The 18,703-nt window shown below is 24.3% G+C and overlaps 4 protein-coding genes across 5 annotated transcripts; 2 read left to right on the top strand and 2 right to left on the bottom strand.

Moving 5' to 3' along the window:
• Nucleotides 1–284: 284 nt before the first annotated feature.
• On the top strand, nucleotides 285–2,857 carry LOC127291421 (uncharacterized). The gene is made up of 8 exons (XM_051320550.1): nucleotides 285–464; nucleotides 569–733; nucleotides 1,136–1,325; nucleotides 1,395–1,550; nucleotides 1,627–1,765; nucleotides 2,415–2,519; nucleotides 2,598–2,680; nucleotides 2,757–2,857. Exons 1-8 carry the CDS (start codon nucleotides 285–287, stop codon nucleotides 2,855–2,857), a joined length of 1,119 nt encoding a protein of 372 aa, XP_051176507.1.
• Nucleotides 2,773–3,747, top strand: LOC127291448 (uncharacterized). Its single transcript, XM_051320596.1, has 3 exons — nucleotides 2,773–2,973; nucleotides 3,069–3,189; nucleotides 3,535–3,747. The coding sequence occupies exons 1-3, from the start codon at nucleotides 2,897–2,899 to the stop codon at nucleotides 3,661–3,663; spliced, it is 327 nt and encodes a 108-aa protein (XP_051176553.1). The 5' UTR covers nucleotides 2,773–2,896; the 3' UTR covers nucleotides 3,664–3,747.
• A 64-nt stretch (nucleotides 3,748–3,811) lies between these two features.
• LOC127291442 (protein O-GlcNAcase) lies at nucleotides 3,812–13,571 on the bottom strand. Of its 2 annotated transcripts, XM_051320584.1 has the most exons (13): nucleotides 13,160–13,571; nucleotides 12,783–12,834; nucleotides 12,374–12,707; nucleotides 11,825–12,269; nucleotides 11,168–11,748; nucleotides 10,668–11,000; nucleotides 10,383–10,557; nucleotides 8,471–8,524; nucleotides 6,980–7,065; nucleotides 6,680–6,849; nucleotides 6,417–6,612; nucleotides 6,102–6,261; nucleotides 3,812–5,942 (listed from the first exon to the last, which is right to left on the bottom strand). In XM_051320584.1, exons 1-13 carry the CDS (start codon nucleotides 13,227–13,229, stop codon nucleotides 5,809–5,811), a joined length of 2,790 nt encoding a protein of 929 aa, XP_051176541.1. In that variant the 5' UTR covers nucleotides 13,230–13,571; the 3' UTR covers nucleotides 3,812–5,808. The 2 variants fall into 2 exon arrangements, with proteins under 2 accessions (XP_051176541.1, XP_051176542.1); XM_051320585.1 differs by lacking the exon at nucleotides 8,471–8,524.
• A 284-nt stretch (nucleotides 13,572–13,855) lies between these two features.
• LOC127291441 (zinc finger protein 37 homolog) lies at nucleotides 13,856–18,357 on the bottom strand. Its single transcript, XM_051320583.1, has 2 exons — nucleotides 18,160–18,357; nucleotides 13,856–17,693 (listed from the first exon to the last, which is right to left on the bottom strand). Exons 1-2 carry the CDS (start codon nucleotides 18,214–18,216, stop codon nucleotides 14,811–14,813), a joined length of 2,940 nt encoding a protein of 979 aa, XP_051176540.1. The 5' UTR covers nucleotides 18,217–18,357; the 3' UTR covers nucleotides 13,856–14,810.
• Between the last annotated feature and the right edge of the window lie 346 nt (nucleotides 18,358–18,703).

Raw genomic sequence — 18,703 nt, 5'->3', positions numbered from 1 at the left:
AATTTAATAATATATAATCCTATTAAAATAGGAAATTGGAATAAATTAAAAAATTTGGAATACAATTGTAATCAATTTATACAAATATTTATATATAAAATAAATAAATTGCAATAATTTCATTTTTAAACGATTCAAATTTACCTTGAGTTACCAATGGAATGTTTGATCGATAAGTAAATAAAAGGCTGTCAACGAAACAATCGAAGTCTAAATATTGAAAATATATTGTAAAAATTTAGTCACTTAATTTACATTTAATTTAAAAAGTGATATTTAAAAAAATGTCTGATCTAACACAAAATTTGCTATCAACTTATTATGGATTCGGTAGACAAACCGAAATTGGAAAAACATTATCAACTCACGAGAGTGTCAAAATAATGAATGATGAAATAAATATTTCCTTTATTGACGAATCATTGGAAAATGAAGAAGAATCTTTAACAATAGAAGAATCTAAGGTGCTTTAAGATACTTTCTTTTTATTTAAATACGAAAAAAATTTGTCCATAAAAAATATTTTATTAAAAAAAAAAAAAAAATTAATAAAAATTATATTCTGCAGGAAGATACTATTGAACAATGTGAAGAAGGATTTTCAACTCTAGATGACAAATCATCAATTTGCGACGAAGAAGTAATTGACGATGAAGATTTTTCCCTAGAATATGTCGATATTGTTGATAAACTTTGTGAGGAAAAAAGTTCTGCAACTTTAGAAAACGATACTGTTTCTTTGGAAAATAATTTTAAAAAATTAAAACAAAAAGATATTGAGAATGAAAATTTAGAAAATGAAAAATTTTCATATAATGAAATAAATGAAAATGATAAATTTGACAAAACTGTAAGTTCCTGTAGAAAATTTTCTTCAATAGAACAATCTTCTGATGGAACATTTTTAAATTTAAATCGCTCTGGAATATCTTACTTTCCAAAATATATATTTGATAAATTTCTAAATATCAAGGTTAGATTTTGTTATTCCACTGATATAATAATTTGAAATAATAATTTGCTTAAAATTAATAATTCAAATAAATCAATTATTTTAATTTAATCTATTAAATTTGTATAGAATAAAAAAAATCTAAAATATTGTTATACTGAAATAATATATTTTATTTTTCAGTTTCTTTATTTGGAAGGAAATAAATTAGATGAAATTCCAGAAGAACTTTTTACAAATCTAAAATCTCTTCAATGGTTTGATGTGCGTAATAATCAAATACAATTTTTACCATTGAATGTGAAAGGACATTTAAATCTTGAAACTATTTTAATTCAGAGAAATAAAGTGGAAAAATTACCAATCGAACTTGGTAATTAATATTTTGTTTTATATTACAAAAAATTTGAAATTCTAAATTTTTTTTTGTACATTTTTTCAGGTACACTGTTAAAATTGAAAAATCTCCAAACAGCAAATAATCCTCTGCTTTATCCACCTGCAGAGATTTTAAATCTCGGTTCAAATGAAGTTTTAAAATTTTTACGTAAGGAGTGGAATACAATAAATCCTAAAGAAACTATTGAAATTAAAGAAGGTAAAATTAAATTTTGAAAAAGAAATTATAAAAACTAAAAATTAACTAATTAATTAGGATTAATTTATCTAATTAGATGAAATTTCGTTAAATCCTTCAACGGTATTAAATTATCAATCAAAGAAAAATAGTAAACATTTTTTGAAAATACCAATGAAAAAAGAGGAAAAATCATCAACAAGAATGCGTAGATGGAACTATAAACCAAGTAACAGGTATAATAATATTTCCTTTCAATCGACATCAAAAAATAACGAAGAGCTTATTTTATGTAAAAATTGTGCTAATTTAAATTTGAATGAACAAATGAAAAATTCAAATTCTTGTAAAAAAAGAAATTCAATGAAACATGTCAATGTTAATCATAAAAAGTCCCAAATTACTGCAATTTCCAATTATTATTATAATTTTACAAAATTAGGACCAATACAACGATCTCATTATGTAAAAAATAATGTTTACAATCTCATTAGTCACAAAGAGAATACATTAAAGCTTTGTCAATTAAATACACTGAAAATAGATCTCATGAGTCGAGATTATCAAAAAAATCAAATTAAATACTTATATGGAAATAATGTGGAAAAACGAGAATTCGACATTATCACAAAGAATGCAATTATTACAAAATTAAATCCCCTTCAATTAAAGAATCCTAAATTAATGTTAAATTTTTTGAAAAATTATTTAAACATAAAAAAATAAATAAAATTTTTTTTTTTTTGCAAGCCTATGAGGAAATAACTACTGTTTAAATATTAGAATTTTCATTTTACGTTTAAGAAATTAAAATATAATACCTTCTCGATGAGAATGTTAGAAGAAAATTTCAAAAATGTTAAAAAATATTTTTTTAACAACTAGATGTGAGAATTACAAGCCAAATGAATATTTAGAAATTCGACTTTTAAAAATGAAAAAAGCAAAGGAATTTTTGGACAGAAGAGCTTTAGAACTTCAAAGATTAATGTAAGCTTCTATAAAATTTTATCAAATTTTATTTAATAAAATTAAATTTATCAATTTCGTGGCGTTTTCATTATTCAGAGATAGAGCTACTTTAAAAAAATGGAGATATGATCGTAGTAGCTACGATAAAAGTATGAGAAAAGCTGCAAATAGAAGAGAAGGTAAATAATTCGTGAAATTATTACTAAATTTTAAATAATTCGAAATTAATTTTCATTCCGAATTTCAATTTTTTAGAAGATATTCCCTTTGCTGTAGATTCAAATCTTATTCCAATTTCAATACAACCAATTGTGAAAAAGGTACGAGATTCATTATTAAAACTAATGTGTAATTAAATAATTACAACTTATATTAAAAATTAAAAAATTGCAATAATGAAAATTTTAATTTCATCTTTTTACATTCAGAAAATGTCTACAGCAAAAAATATAATTTTTGAAGAACCAATCACGTGAGTATAATAATAGTTATTTGCCAGATGACAATTTAAAAAATGTGAATTTTTATTAAGATAAAAAAAGTAATTTAAAAAATTACTTGTTTCAGAGATATAAATAAAAATATCGATCAAATTTTTGAGTCACTAAATAAACTTAAATTAACTCAATTACCCGAAAATTCAAATACGAAACACAATAAAAATCTATTGGAAGCTGAAATGCAAAAGGTATTTTAACAATTTTTAACCTGAGAAATAAATAATATATAATTATTAAAAATAAAAAAAGTAATAAACATACCAACAATAATAAAACTAATACATTTTTAATGTTAAAAATTTAATACAAATTGTTATAATTGTTTTTGTATAAAATTCCTAACAATAAATATATTAATTCATGTACAGTGGAACCTCAATAAATTGAAATTCGAGGGAAATACTTTAAAATTAATAAAGTTTTTAAAGAAATTCACAAAAAAAGTCAAATAAAACGGAAGAAAACAAGAATTTTCGATTCGATTTAACAAAATTCTATTGTACATTGTAAAATATTAATTTATAATTTTGCAGATCCTAGATTTGCAAAACTCAATCAAGCATCTTAAAATGTACAACGATATCGTCATGGATCCATTTTTCATCAAAGAAGAAATGGATTGTAAATCATATAAAGCTCCACCACCCCCGATAATAATTTAACAGAAATCAAAGGTAAAAAAAAATCTAATTGTTTCTACAGAGATCTACTCAAAATTTTCATAATTGTTAATATTGACTGCAGCAAATAATATTTAACTATTTAAAAAAAAATGATAATAGTGTAAATGGATCATGGATAATCACACAATTACATAAAAAAGTGAAAGTATATTTTTTCAAAATCACATAATTTTTTTTTAAATAAAATTCATTTATGGCTTTAAAAAAAAAAGTTAAAATTAACTATTCCGACAATATTAATAACATTGTAAATTAATCTGTTGATCATTATAGAATGTTACATGGAAAGAATTTTATGAAATTTATAAATATTAATACAAAGTAAACGTAGATTATTTGTGAGAAAGTTCTACATTTATAAAAAACATTTCTTTTTTTCTTTTACATCGAAGAAATTTTTGTTTTTAAATATTTTATTTCACAGTTGCAATGTACTCGGGTAGTAAGAAAGCTACGTTCATTACAATGGAGATAAATATAATCTTTTTTTTTTTTTTTAACTTTCCTTTTTCAATTTTCAGCAAGCTACCCAATAAAATGATTTACTTTACATTATTTGTTTTTCATACAGAGAAAATTTTTCATGCATTTTTTTTTTGTACACTTAAAACATTATTGATAATATACTACTTATTTTCTGGAAAACATAGAAATCTATATGAAATGAATAATTACACAGCAAAAACTTCAAAAAATTAAAAAAAAAAAAAACAAAATTAATAATATAAATTTTGTTAAGGTTGCATAACCGTTTACACTATTAAATCTATAAAAATTAAATGCATAATATCAAAATTAACTTTACTACAAAAAAAGAACAATTAAAAACTTCCTACATTTCCGTTATTCATATAATTAAAAAAACAAAATAATTAATTTTTCACGATACTAAATTTTTAGAAAATATTTTCTTCTAATATTTTATAAAATCAACATTTTTAATAATTATGTATACCTAAGCAAAAGACAAATATTTAATCTCTACATTATTAATTGGAGAAACGATTCTATATACCCTATATAAAAAAAATAAGTCTCAATATTTTTGACTAATAAATCAACTTAAAAATTTAAATTGTCATTTCAACAAATTTTTAAGTATATTTATTCTATAATTTTAATATAGATAATGTGCGTTTTTCTATATAAATAATTAAAAAAAAAAAAAAAAAAAAAAAAATTATAAAACACTGAAAAATCTATTTTTAAATTGCGATCGATTAATTCATATAGTTGAGAAAAAGGCATTAATTAGTAATGATGTGTACAACGAGAATTAATTGAAACGATTAAAATTTTTCTCTCTAACTTTTGCATTTATAACATTAAAAATGTTTTCTTTAATTAATTAATATTGCTCTAAATTTGTGTATATCCTAATAAGAAATGTGACATTATATGTCGCACATAATCACGAAATGTTTTTTTTAACTACACTTAAAATTTCCATCTAAAAAAGATAAATATGAATTCAAAGGCTGAGTTGTTTTATTTAGATATATTTAAAAAGTGAGAAATTAAACTCATTTGTAGAAATTTATTAATAGCGCTTATTAAAGTACTATATAATCTGTACTTTATTTCTATCGATTTTCTCGCACTACTGCATTTATTTTTATTCTTTAATTTTAAGTATACTAAATTGCAAATCCATCGTACTGAATTTGTCCAATTGTATTTACAATCTCGATCTTTTTTTCTTATTTTTTTTCTTGTTTCTTTGTTTATCTACGATAAAATGCACAGTAATGCGTGAATCGATATCAAAGAGCCATTTTCACAATTTTGTGATATAGAAAAAGATTGACGTGTATATATATATATATATATTTTTTTTTTCAAAAAGTATTTTACCTTTTCTAATAGGCAAAAATGTTTTGTGTATTATTTTTAATAACATATACACATCGTTGTGGAAAATTTGTCTAAAAATCTTATTTCTACAACCATTTTGTTTCACTTGCAAAAAGAATAAGAGTGGGTTTTTTTTTAAAGTCAGTCTCCTCTTTCTTTTTGTCAGGAAAAAAAAGTTTTTTGAAATTCTAGAAATCATCTCTACTTCTGTATTATCGAAGTTGATTGAAGTAGATTATTAGAAAATATTGATTCAGTTATTACCTTTCGTTAGAAACTTCTATACATGATAATTGGAGAATTATCACTCTTCATTGGCGAATAATCCACAAATCCAAGTTTGGCGTAGAATTCATGCATTTCCTTATCACTATTTGATATTGTTGTATGAACACCAAAAGATCCTGAAAATTTATTTCAAAATATTAATTAATTTTTATTCTCATAAATGTTTAATTGACTGAAATTCAATTTTAAATTCATAAAATTGAAATATGAACAAAATTGCATTGATATGGTAATAAATGAATATTTGCGTTAGTGTTATAAAAAATAAATCTCACCATTAGCTCTCAATGCGGCGAGAATACATGTAATTAGTCTTTTTGCAACTGATTGATCAGTAACAGTAGATAATACTGAACATATAATACGTGATGGATGTTGTCTCTCCAATTGTTCTGGCACATCAGGAACAAATGAGTGGAAATACTGAATCGCCTCCTAATAAAACATTATTTTTTTAAAAAATAAAACAGTAAAATCAAAAGTAAAATGTTCAAACTTGCTGTGAAATAGTATAAAAACAAAGAAAACAGAAAAAAAATACAAATATATAAATTTATTAAAAAAAAAACTGAAAAAATATAATAAAATACCTGAATATTTTGCGGCAACTCGTTGACACTCTCATTTAATGGATATTTCGCACACATTTCCGGAATCCACGAAATTGACAATTTTTTATTATGATTTATAATATTTAATACCGACAATGCATATCCAACAATACCGTCTTCGTTTTCTACGACCATACAAAGCTCAGGACTCAATGTTAAAAATTCTCCGACAAGTCTAATAAGTCAATTAAAATTCGATTATTAATATATAATTAAAAGAATTTGCTAAAAAATTATTTTACCTATCGGCAACAGCAGATGACATTGTACAGCCAGTGATTCGATTGCAAACAGCGTAAACCGCATCTTCGTCACTCGATAAATATGGTCTAATTGTGTAAATTTCACTTGTAGGCACTTCCGGAGCTTTGTAGACAAATAAATCATTTCCGTTGTCCACTGGTATTAATCTCTATTGAAAAAAAGAGAAATATATTTATATTCTTTTTTAAAATATATATATATGTAAATCTTTTTAAATTAATTATCAAATGGAACATATTTTTTTCTTTTTAAATAATCATTTTAAACATAATTTATACCTGTAGATCAGCTGTGAGACCACCGCGAAACACCCAAGGCTCCTGATCTCCACTCATGAAAGTTTCCTTCCACCCATTTGAAAACCCTATCCCAAAAATAATAATTTTATTTAAACTAATAAATACATTTTTCAATATATATATCTAACGAATAATCTCCGCTGCTTTAAGGCCATTTTATTTAAACATGCATTTTTTTCAGCAAATTTCATTAATATACCTTAAATTTAGCACTTCTATTATTTTTATTTTAAGTGATCAAAATAATAAACATTTTTTAATAATGTAATAATTTAAATTTTCTTTGACTATAATTTTTATGTTATTAAAATTTCTTTATAAATAAATTAAATCATCTTTTACTGAAAGTATAATAATTAATTTCTAAATTTTTCTGATAGTTCATTAATAATTTGATTTGTTAAAAAAAAAAATTCAACAAATATTTTCCTTTTTTTCAATATTGTAATTTTAATAAGCATTGTAAATATCATAATAAATTTATTTTAAATTCAAAAAGAAGTATTAAATTTACAGTCGCGCATCATAATCTCTTGATAAATAATTAAAAAGGAATGTTGATAAGGTGATAATTATAATAGTGAATTGTTTATAATGCCAAAATGCACCTGAAATGAAACTTGTATTATTCCTGCAAAAAATATCAGTCTGAAATTAAAGGAAAACAAATTAGTGCTGGCAAATTGGCAGAATGAGCAATTTATTAATTGATCAAGAATTTTGAAAAATTACTATTTAGAAAAAAAATATGAATTAAATGAGCAAATTTTTAATAATTATCTTTGTTATTTACTTCTTCAATCATAAAATATAATAAATTTTTTAATATAAATATCTATAATCAATTTTGTTTTTAGTTTTTATACGATACCATTATTATTTTTTTTTTAAATGTGCCAAAACAATCAAGAAAAATAAATAAAAAAAAAACCGTTTCCTTGATCGATTAAAATTATTCATATATTTACATACATTCTGTAGGAATATCAAGAGATTATGAATTTTTTGTAAAATTTTCTTAAATTACCAGCAGTTGTGTTTCGAACAAAACATTTCTTTGACATAAATTGAGAAAATTAATTTATTAATTATTGTTATATTTCTATTTATGATTAATTTCATTTAACTGAGAAATTAAAATTTTAATTAATTAGTTAATCAATTTTCATAATTTGCAATTTTTAAAAAATTTGTAATTAATTTAATTTTACTTTCAAAAAAATGTATTTGACAAAAATCTCACCCCTACGCGCTTATGATTCTTGCTTTAAACAGAATCTTAAAATATTATTTACTGCCGAGCCTGTAACTTTTTTTTCTATAAATAATATAATCAAATTATAATATTACTATTATTATTGATAATAATTAATTTTGTGATAGAAGAAAAAATAAATTTGTAAAAAGTTAAAAACTTGGCAAATCGCGCGTCATGCGTTGTTACTCAAAAAAATCCAAAGAATCTCGTACATGTATAGCTTCCTTGTGTAAACGTTGTCATCGATGATGGAAATCTGCCAAATGCTATAAACAAGACAAAAAAACCACAAAAAGCATAATTAGTAAATGCTGTTGAGAATAATCGTTCCACATCGAAATTGATTTTGGAGGAAAGTATTCGTATTCCTCTTTATTTTTCTTTCTACCAGCAGCTTGATTGGATCCGCTAATCACCGCACATTATCAAACGAATACGTTCCTCCCAATATATATATATTTATTTTTATAACTGTAAAAGAAAGTCAATTGATATTTACAGTTGCTGCAGTCAAATTCAGTAAACAATGCTATTGATTCATTTTTTTCAATTATAATATTAAAAAGAAAATTGTTTCATCAATAAATTATAGTTCGTCTAATAATAAAATAATCTTCTTAAAATTTTCTCTCAAAAATATTAAGGTTTTTAATTTGAATAATTAAAAAAACAACAATTTTTAAATAAAAGAATAATAATTAATAGTAATAGAAACTAAACAAACAAATAAAAATTACATAATTAAAATATTTCCTTTACAAATGAATATAAATAATGTAATAAAATAAAATTTACTAAAAAAATAATTAAAAAATAAAAATTCTAGAATTCAATACATAATCTGTTAAGAATATTGTCCAATAGTGGTTTTTAAATTGTTTACTAATTAAAGAATATATTCTAAATTTAAATTATTATTATTATTTATTTTTATTTATTTATTCATAGTCCACACCTTTCGGTTTCGGACGAACTTCCGGTTTACATCTTTCTATTCTTATATTACATCAAAATAATTGCACAAAACGTAAATTTAAATTATTATTATTATTATCTAAGCATCATAACCTCTTAAGTGTGTCAAACTAAACTTAAAACTGTTGGAAATAATTCATAACATTATTATTAATTTTGAATTTCATCTAGTAGAATAGTAATTTTAAAATTTTTTATATAAATTGGACACCGCGCGCATTACATTTACCTCTAAAGCGCAGAAGTACATGTAAACAATAAAGTGTAAAAAATTCAATGTTTTTCTTTGTTCGATTTTTTCTTTCATTTTTTTCTATAGATAAGTAGAAAAAAAAAAATTTTAAGCCAAAAATTCTACCAAAATGCACTCTTTAATAAAATACAATTAATTTTTTTTTTTTCCTATTTTATTAAATCATTTTAATGGAACAATGACTAGCAAGCACGTGAAAAAATCCATTCGTTTTGCAAAGCAATTTTTTAGTCGTCAAAAAGATAGTTTCAATATTGAAAAATTTATTAAATGAATTAAAATTTGTAACTCTGTAATAATAATTATAGTTAAATTTAAAAAGAATTTCAATAATTAAGTTTGTCTCATATTTTTGTGACAAAAAAAAAAGTTTTCCTTGCCAAACGATTTTGTATTTATGTGTGAAAAATCGAAAAAAAAATATATGAGTGTTAAACTTACCTGCAGTAAAATAATTTCTGAAAATAGACTTGAAAAAAAATATTCGTAAAAGTGTACAAAAATATTGTTGGCACGCAATTTAATTGTGAAATAATAAATCAATAGCAATATATTTAAATAAAAAAAGAAAATATAGCAACTACTAAATTGATTGATAAATTAAAATTTCTATGAATAAAATTTTCTATTTACTGAGATACAAATGAAAATTATGACATTATCAGCAAACTAGTACAATGAAATGACTTTCTTTAGTGTATATTTCTTTTGTATATTAAAAAAATGTATTCACAGTTGAATCATAAGATTTTCAATTAAAAATGTTAATATTAATTTAATAATTTTTAGTTTTAATTTCGAGATAATATCTTTATTTAAAAACAATCATCATATTTTTAGAACCAATAACGTGCTTTAATGTTTAAATGAGAAAAAAAAAAATGTTAATAACTTACCGAGCCACTTGATGTAACTGTTCAATAACGAAACAACTCCCCTCATATCCCATACGTACGAATATAAATCGTACAATAATTCACGATTGTTACAGTACGTTAATCGTTGAAAAAGTCTATTAACTGAATTACACATTTCATTTAGTTTAGCTGTTCGAGAGTGCCACTCATCAATCTAGAGAAATTTAAATATTATTTTGTAATTAAAATTAATTTAACGTTATTAATAATAAACATAATTTCCATTATTGACATAAAAAATAAATTCTTTTTTAAATTACTCACATCGGCATTCGAACTGGGTTCTTCATCTTTCAATTTTTTAATAACAATTTGTGCGTTGCTTTTTAACCAATTAAATTCCTGAAGTAATTGAATTCCCTGACCACCATGTTCAAATGGCAAATAAAAAAGATCGCACAGCAGGGACAAATCTTCATGTGTTAATTTATTAGCCTCTTTAATATTCAAACTTTCTTGACTTGGACTCGCGTTATCATTGCTCACAATATTTTCATGATTTTCATTATCATTTTCAACTACCATTTGATTGCCATTAATACTTGGTGAAGTGTTGTCTACCTCTACTTGCATACTTCCTGAAGCTCCGCTGCATGTCTGAAAAAAAAAATATTCCAATCTTTATAATAATAATAATTTCAATCAATTGTAATTAAAAGAAACTAAAATAAAAATAAACTCAATTTAAAATTTTTAAGTCGAATTTTAAAAGAATTGATTATAATTGGCACTATAAAAATCGAATTAAAAAAAAAATGTATTACTGAAGAATTTTCCACCATGACATCATCTTCAATGGGAGTTTTAGCAACATGTGCCGGTGAGTTACCAGGAGTTGTATTACAATCCATTGGCTCAGTGGAAGGTAAAATTGTTGTTGTTATTGATGCTGCGGCAATTGTACCTGATGGAGGTAAGGAAAGTTCACTGACGACTTTTGTCTCCGATATTAAAGAATTCATAACAGGACCCACTGGTGGTATAAAACTATCATTCACCGATACATTGGTACAAACTTCAGCTAATGCTTGAAGATGATTCGAATTACTTATCACCACTGGAGCAGCTGCCACCGTTGTATTCGTCGTCGATGTTAAACTCATACACGTATTCACTGAGGGAATAATTGGTATTGGTATTGTTGGCGCGACGCATGGTTGTGGTTTCGCTATAATACCCCATGCAGCTCGTTTTTTATCAAATTCTGGCAACCATTCGTTAATTGCATTTTTTAACGCATGCCGCGGATGATACATATTTGCCGATAATGTCGAAGGCACATCTTCACCCACCACACCATCTTCTGTTTCTGTTTCTAATTTTATGTCCGCCGAAACAGTGTCATCTGAAATAATTAAATTTAATTAAAAACGTCCATAATTTTTCATTTTCTTATTACGATATTATTAAATTCCATTTACTTAAACTTAAATCTCGCTTTCCATCGACATTACATCTACTCCATTGTGCTAATGTGTGAATTGCAATAAAATTTGCACCATACTCGCAATTGGGATTTGTGAGAACACCACGTAATTTTGGAATGAGATCGGGTGATCTTCCAGAATATGGTCCAAGAAATACACGTTTTTGATCGTAATCATTTGCGTGTAAATTATCCCAAATAACAGGTGGTCGTCTAAGGACTTCTGTTATTTCTTCTATTGATTCAACGGACAATAATCGTGATATAACTTTTGGACCAGTCCACATTATATCAATTTCTTGTGCTAATTTACTACCAAGGGTATTAAGATATTCAGATGTGGATACATTTGGAACTGCACGTGTCGCACAATATTGCGTTGGACATAAAAGAAAACGTGGTTGTCCAAGATGTTGAAAAATATCATTTGTCACAGATACCTGCAAAATATTATTATTTTACGAGAATTTCAATTCAATAAATTATTTAGTTACAAGATATTATTGAAATTCTGAAGAAAAAAAAAAACAATCTCATAACATACTTGTGCGTGTGCAAATGATTGAAATACTTCCTTATCCGCTTCACTCATCTCCGGCTCGATATCATCGAATAACAGAGCAAAAGCAGTACATCCAAATTGACTAACTTGTTCTAATTTTCTCTTCAAAGCTGTCACTTCTTTTGCACTAGAGTAAGTTATATCTAAACCAGGTGATAGGGCATAATAAAATGTAATTCCCGATTCTCGGGCGGCAGTGATTAAACCAGTTAAATGCTCAGCTTCCTCGACAGTGTACAAATCTCGCCAGTAAGCACGATGCTTGTAATCGTCTTTTGGAGCATAAAGATACGAATCCATTCCCCATTTTTTTAATCTAAAAAATTACATATTTATTACATTTTACTCATTTTACTTGCAAAAAAAAAAAAAAAAAATTAATTTTACATACTTTCGAAAAAGGTCCTTCCTCTGTTCTGTGGTCCATGGACGACCATAAAATCCTGTATAAAAAAAAAATCATTAGATTCTAATAAATTATCAAAGAAATTAATAGTACATATTATATAGAAAATAATACTTTCTTAAGTGATAAAATTATAAAAATTCACAATTTATCGCAACATTTCAAAATTAAACAAATTTTTTTAACATTTTGTAAATAACAAATGTTTGCCTTTCTTTTTAATTTCCGTTTTTAAATAACACATAGAAATAAATGAGAAATATTCACAAATAAAGAAATAAAAATATGAATTTAAAAGACAGATGTTTTATATACATAAGATTCTGTCAAAGGTATAGAAAAGTATTGCAGATTTTACTCACCTTCTACGACACCGCAAATAAAATTACCATTTTTAGTATTTGAATTAGCACAACCATTTGTTTCCGTCATTTTTTTTTTTTTTTTTTTTTTTTTTTGTGAATTTTTCAATAAATTTTTATATTAAAACAATAATTAAGAAAAAGTATACTATACGAAATACACGTTTTCAATATAGAACGTTATTTTTATAAGCGCAAAGCGCAAAAAATCCTTCGAAAATAAATCTCTACTAATTTTTAAAAAATGTCACATTTTATATAATTTCTAATTAGTTCTACAATTGACGATATTATTATTTTATTATAAATACACGTAAATATTCGTTGATTATGCTTACAATCATAAATAAATTAAATATTTAAAAATTACTGGTAAAATTCCGAAAATTTTTGGCTCACGATTTTTCGGCCTCTGAAATAAATTTAAGTTATATAGAAAGGAAACTCGTGTTTGAAACGTGTTTTCAAATTTTTGCCGCTTGGCGGCGTTGTAATTGATAATTTAAAAAGTTAAATGCCAAAAAAAAAATAAGTTTTTATTTTCTTATAATTTAAATTAATAAAATATTTCAAAATTACAAGGTTTACTATTAAATATTAACTTTTTTTTAAATCTTAAATTTCTTTTTAATCTTTTTTTATTTGGAAAAATACATTTTTTTTTTAAGTATATTGTGTGCGTAAACAATAAAATAAAAACTGTGTAAAAATACTTATATAATAAACAAAAAAAAATTGTGTCTTTAAAAAACCATCTTAAAATTTTTTAATTAACAAAATAAAATAATCAAGTTGCTTGATTTTTTTTAAAAACTACTGTATCACAAATTACTTTTCGCCACAAAGAAAGAAATTATTTATTTATATAAACAAATTATATTTTAATATCTTTTCCTTAAAATTCTAAATCGCCATTTTCATTATTTTCCATTTCGCTGTATGATTTGAAATTACTTAAAAATGCATTCTCTTCTGTAGTATTTTTTTTAAAAAATACATATACTTTCTCGTGTTGAGATTGAAATTTTTTTTGCCCGAATGTTAAGTGACAAAAAGTGCACTTAAATTTAATTTCAATTTTATTTTTCAGTTTAAAATGAATTTTCTTGTGTTTATTTAAGTAACATTGCCGAGTAAATTTCTTAACGCAAATTGAGCAACAATAAATATATTCAGTTAATTTCATCACATTAATATGACGAATTATATATCTCTTTACGCGTTCGTGAGTCGTGAATTTTTTCTTACACATATCACATTCAAAATTTGAATTGGTATTTATTTTTGAATTTGGCGTCTCTTGATAAATAATATTTGAATCAATATTATTTGTTTCCATCACTGGTTGATTTTGAGAATAAAAATTCGTTTTAAGTTGCAAAATCATTCATTATATTCGAATCGATATTTGTTTTTCAATTTATCACATCTTGATAAATAATAATGTTCAAATCATTATTTGTTTTAATCACTGGTTCATTTTGAGAATGAAAATACAATTTTCTTTTATGTTGAGAATAAAAATTCGATGGTTTTTGCAAATTCTTCATCATATTTGAATCGACAATACTTGATAAATCACCGGTTCATTTTGAGCAAAAAAAAATAATTAAATTTTCGTTGTAAATCCATCTGTGTCTTTCAATTATTACTATTTTAAGTAAACATCATTAGAATTAGATTCATCGCTATTTTCTTGATTAGATGAAATTTCATAATTGTGGATCATCATGTGTTTGGAGAGAAATTTTTTCCTCGAATAACCTTGATCACAATATTGACATTGATAAAGTTTAATTCCCGTATGTAGAGACATATGAGTTCTAAGATCGTGACTACGACTGTACATTTTGTTACATATCAAACATTGATAGGGTCTTTGTTCCATATGTATTCGTTTATGATACTTGACATAATCCAATTTACGAAATGATTTCGAACAAATATCACAGGAGAATGGTTTTTCATTTTTATGAATATGCACATGCGATGTTAGCGAAGATTTTGTTGATAATCTCTGATGGCAAATGTGACACTCATATGGTTTAACACCCAAATGTCCGAGCATATGAGATTTTAAAAGGGTAATTGTACGTAAATTTTTTTGACAAATTTTACATTTATAAGGTGTGTTGAGTTTGGTCAGGGGATTTCCTTCTGAATATGCGTCACTACGATAATATGTTTTACTTTTGTTTACACCACAATCAAAAGGCCTATCACCAGTGTGAAAAGCCATGTGAATTTTTAAAATTGATGGTTCAATAAATCTTTTTCCACATTTGTTACATGTGTAAAGTTTCTCGTCCAAATGCTTTATTATATGTGTTTCTAGTGATTGTTTTATTTTAAATTGTTTTGAGCACATGTCACACTTGTAGAATGAATTATTGTTTATCAAAGAGTATAAATTCTTTTTATCTTTAATGTGAATGGAATCATTTTTAATCATTGATGATGTATTAATTATATTTTCATTTTCATTTTGATATAGTAATAGGTCTTTTAAAAAACTTTTTTGATATTGTGGAGATTTTGAAAAAATGTTCTCTTGTGGACTGCAATTTACAACGTCTATTTCTTCTTCAACATCATTATTTTTATTTTGAAAATGTAAAGGATCTTTCAAAAGACACCTTGGCTTTTGTGACGACTTTGAAAATTTTTTTATTCGTGAACTTTTTCTAATTTTTTTTTCCTCAACATCTTCATTTTCACTTAAAAAATGTAGCAGATCTTCTGGAAGACTTGTTAAAATATTTTTCTGATTTTGTGTTGAACTAAAAGATTTTTTCACTCGTGGACTCCTTCTAATTTTTTTTTCCTCAATATCTTCATTTTCACTTAAATAGTGTAGCGGATCTTTTAAACGACTTCTTAAAATACTTTTTTGACTTCGTGACGACTTTGAAAATTTCTTCACTCGTGGACTCTTTTTTTCTTCTTTTTCCTCAATATCTTCATCTTCACTTAAAAAGTGAAGCGGATCTTTTAGACGACTTTTTAAAATATTTTGCTGATTCTGTGACTTTAAAAATTTTTTTTCTCCTGGACTCATCCTAATGTCTATTTCGTCAATATCTTCATTTTCACTTAGAAAGTGTAGCGGATCTTTTAGACGATTTGTTAAAATTTTTTGATTTTGTGACGACCTTGAAAATTTCTTCACTCGTGGACTCTTTTTTATTTCTTTTTCCTCAATATCTTCATCTTCACTTAAAAAATGTAGCGGATCTTTTAAACGACTTCTTAAAATACTTTTTTGACTTTGGGGCGAAAACTTTTTAACTCGTGAACTCTTCCCAATGTTAATTTCCTCAACATCTTCATTTTCACTTAAAAAATGTAGTGGATCTTTAAAAAAATTTCTTCGAATTCGTTGCGATATTGAAAAATTATTTTCCTTTGGACTTTTTGTAATTTCTATTTCGGTAATATTTTTATTTTCATTCTGAAAATGTAAATGATCTTTGAAAATACATTTCCAATTATGCGGTGATTTTGAAAAAAAATTTTCTTCTGAACTTTTTATAATTTCCATTTCTTCAATATCTCCATTTTCATAAAGTAAAGAATCTTTCCAAATATTTCTTCGATTATTGGGAGATTTTTGATTATTTTCTTCTTGACTAGTTAGAATATCATTCGGTTCAACTATTAAATCTTCAGTTTCACTGGGTGAATGTAAAAAATTGTTTAATTCAAATCTTTGGTTTTGAATTTGTAGCAATCCTAAATCTAAATCTTCATCTTGGTCTGAATTCCCCACGACATCTATTTCTATATTTTCATCATCATCTTCTTCTTCTTCATTATGAGAGGTGAATAAATTTCGTTGACATTGTGTGGATTCCAAAAAATCTTCTTCACAAACTGGATTAGTTATCTCTGTCACTTTTATTTCAACATCTTTTTCGCCTTCTTCGATGTACGAATTTAAATTTAATGAAATTGGAGTAGATTTGAAATTTTTTCGATTTTCCGACGAAACGGAGAAATCATTTTCTTCCCTGACTGGTCTAGTAGCAATAAATTCTCTCGATTCATTAAAATCGTGTTTCTCATTTTTTGAGTTTATATGATCTCGTAAAGTTTGATTAGATTGAAAATTTCTTTGACATGGCGTGCACCAATAAAGTTTTTTAATTTCTATTATTGGAATTTTGAAAGATTTCGTTTTCTCAGCTATTGGAATTTTTAGTTCATGTTTTTCATGTAATTTTTCAATACATACTCCTTTAATTCCATTTGTCGGCACTTTCTCAATATTCATTAAAAGAATTTTTTCAGTATATTTTTTGATTTCATTATCACATAGTTTTTCAATGCTCACTATGGGAATTTTTAAAGTGCCTGCTTTTTCGCTCAATTTTTCAACCATTACCATAGGAACTTTTGTGGGTTTTGCTATTATTCTTGTATGCTCATTGCTATTTACAGTCAAATTATTTATAAAACTATTTTGTACTCCATTTTCATTTAATTCTAAATGTTCCTTAGAAGTAGAGGCATTTTCTTCTTTATTATTTTGCAGCTAAAAAAAAAATAATCATTAGATATTGTAAAAAATCAATATAATAGAAATGTTAATAAATAAATTAAATATAAACATTTTTTAAATCATTAAATAATTAATTAAAAATAAAATAAATATATATAAACAAAAAATAGTTTTAAGTATTAAAATTTAAGAGAACAAAATTCGCTTGTTGTTTTTTAAAATTAAATCTATTTTTAAATAACAATATCAAAATTTTTTAAAATAGAATTTTTTTTTATTTATAAAAAAAATTTCCATTTTTAATAAAAATAATAAGCGCATATTCTTTATTATTTATCTATTGCGTAACAATTAAGATAAATTTGAATAAACCTAAGAAACAGATTAGTTTAGTAAAATATTTATTGCAATTAAAATAGCTTGAAAATAATTAAGAATAAAAATTCAATTTCAATGAACAAAGAAATTTGAAATAAAACAACAATATTGAATAACTAACCTCTAACTTTTGCACATTGTTGATGTCCGTTAAAATCACTTGACAGCTTTTAAACATTTTTCATTACTTCACAATGTTTACGAGTTAATTTTCATAAATTCATAATTAGTTATATTATTGTATTTGTCTTGAATAATAAAATTGTTAAAACAACTTTTTAAGTGCCACGTGCTGCCAGTAATTGCGTTTTGTACACAAAGTGAAAAGTAAATGTAGATAACTTTATAATCAAACAGACGATAAAGTAGAAAAACATTTTTTAAAAGGAAAATTTTAAATTCAAAATTTTCTATTTTAAAAATTTAATGCCTATAGTTAAACATTTTTTTATTAGCACTAATTAGTTTAAATTGTTTATAAATCTGCTAAATTTTATTATGACTCCGAATGAGATTTTAAAATTCTTTATAAATTTTTTTCACTAAACAAATTCTAACACAATTTTTTAGCATTTTTTTTTAAATTTTAATGAAGAAAATTCGTTTATTTTTTTCTTGCTTTTTTACAGATATTATAGAAATAAATAAAATTTTTTTTTTATAAT

Source organism: Leptopilina boulardi, unplaced genomic scaffold (assembly GCF_019393585.1).
Source record: "Leptopilina boulardi isolate dan_hultmark-lab unplaced genomic scaffold, ZJU_Lbou_2.1 LbouV2_137, whole genome shotgun sequence".
In the NCBI taxonomy this organism is placed as follows: Eukaryota; Metazoa; Arthropoda; class Insecta; order Hymenoptera; family Figitidae; genus Leptopilina; species Leptopilina boulardi.
This window is presented reverse-complemented; position numbering and strand designations above follow the sequence as displayed.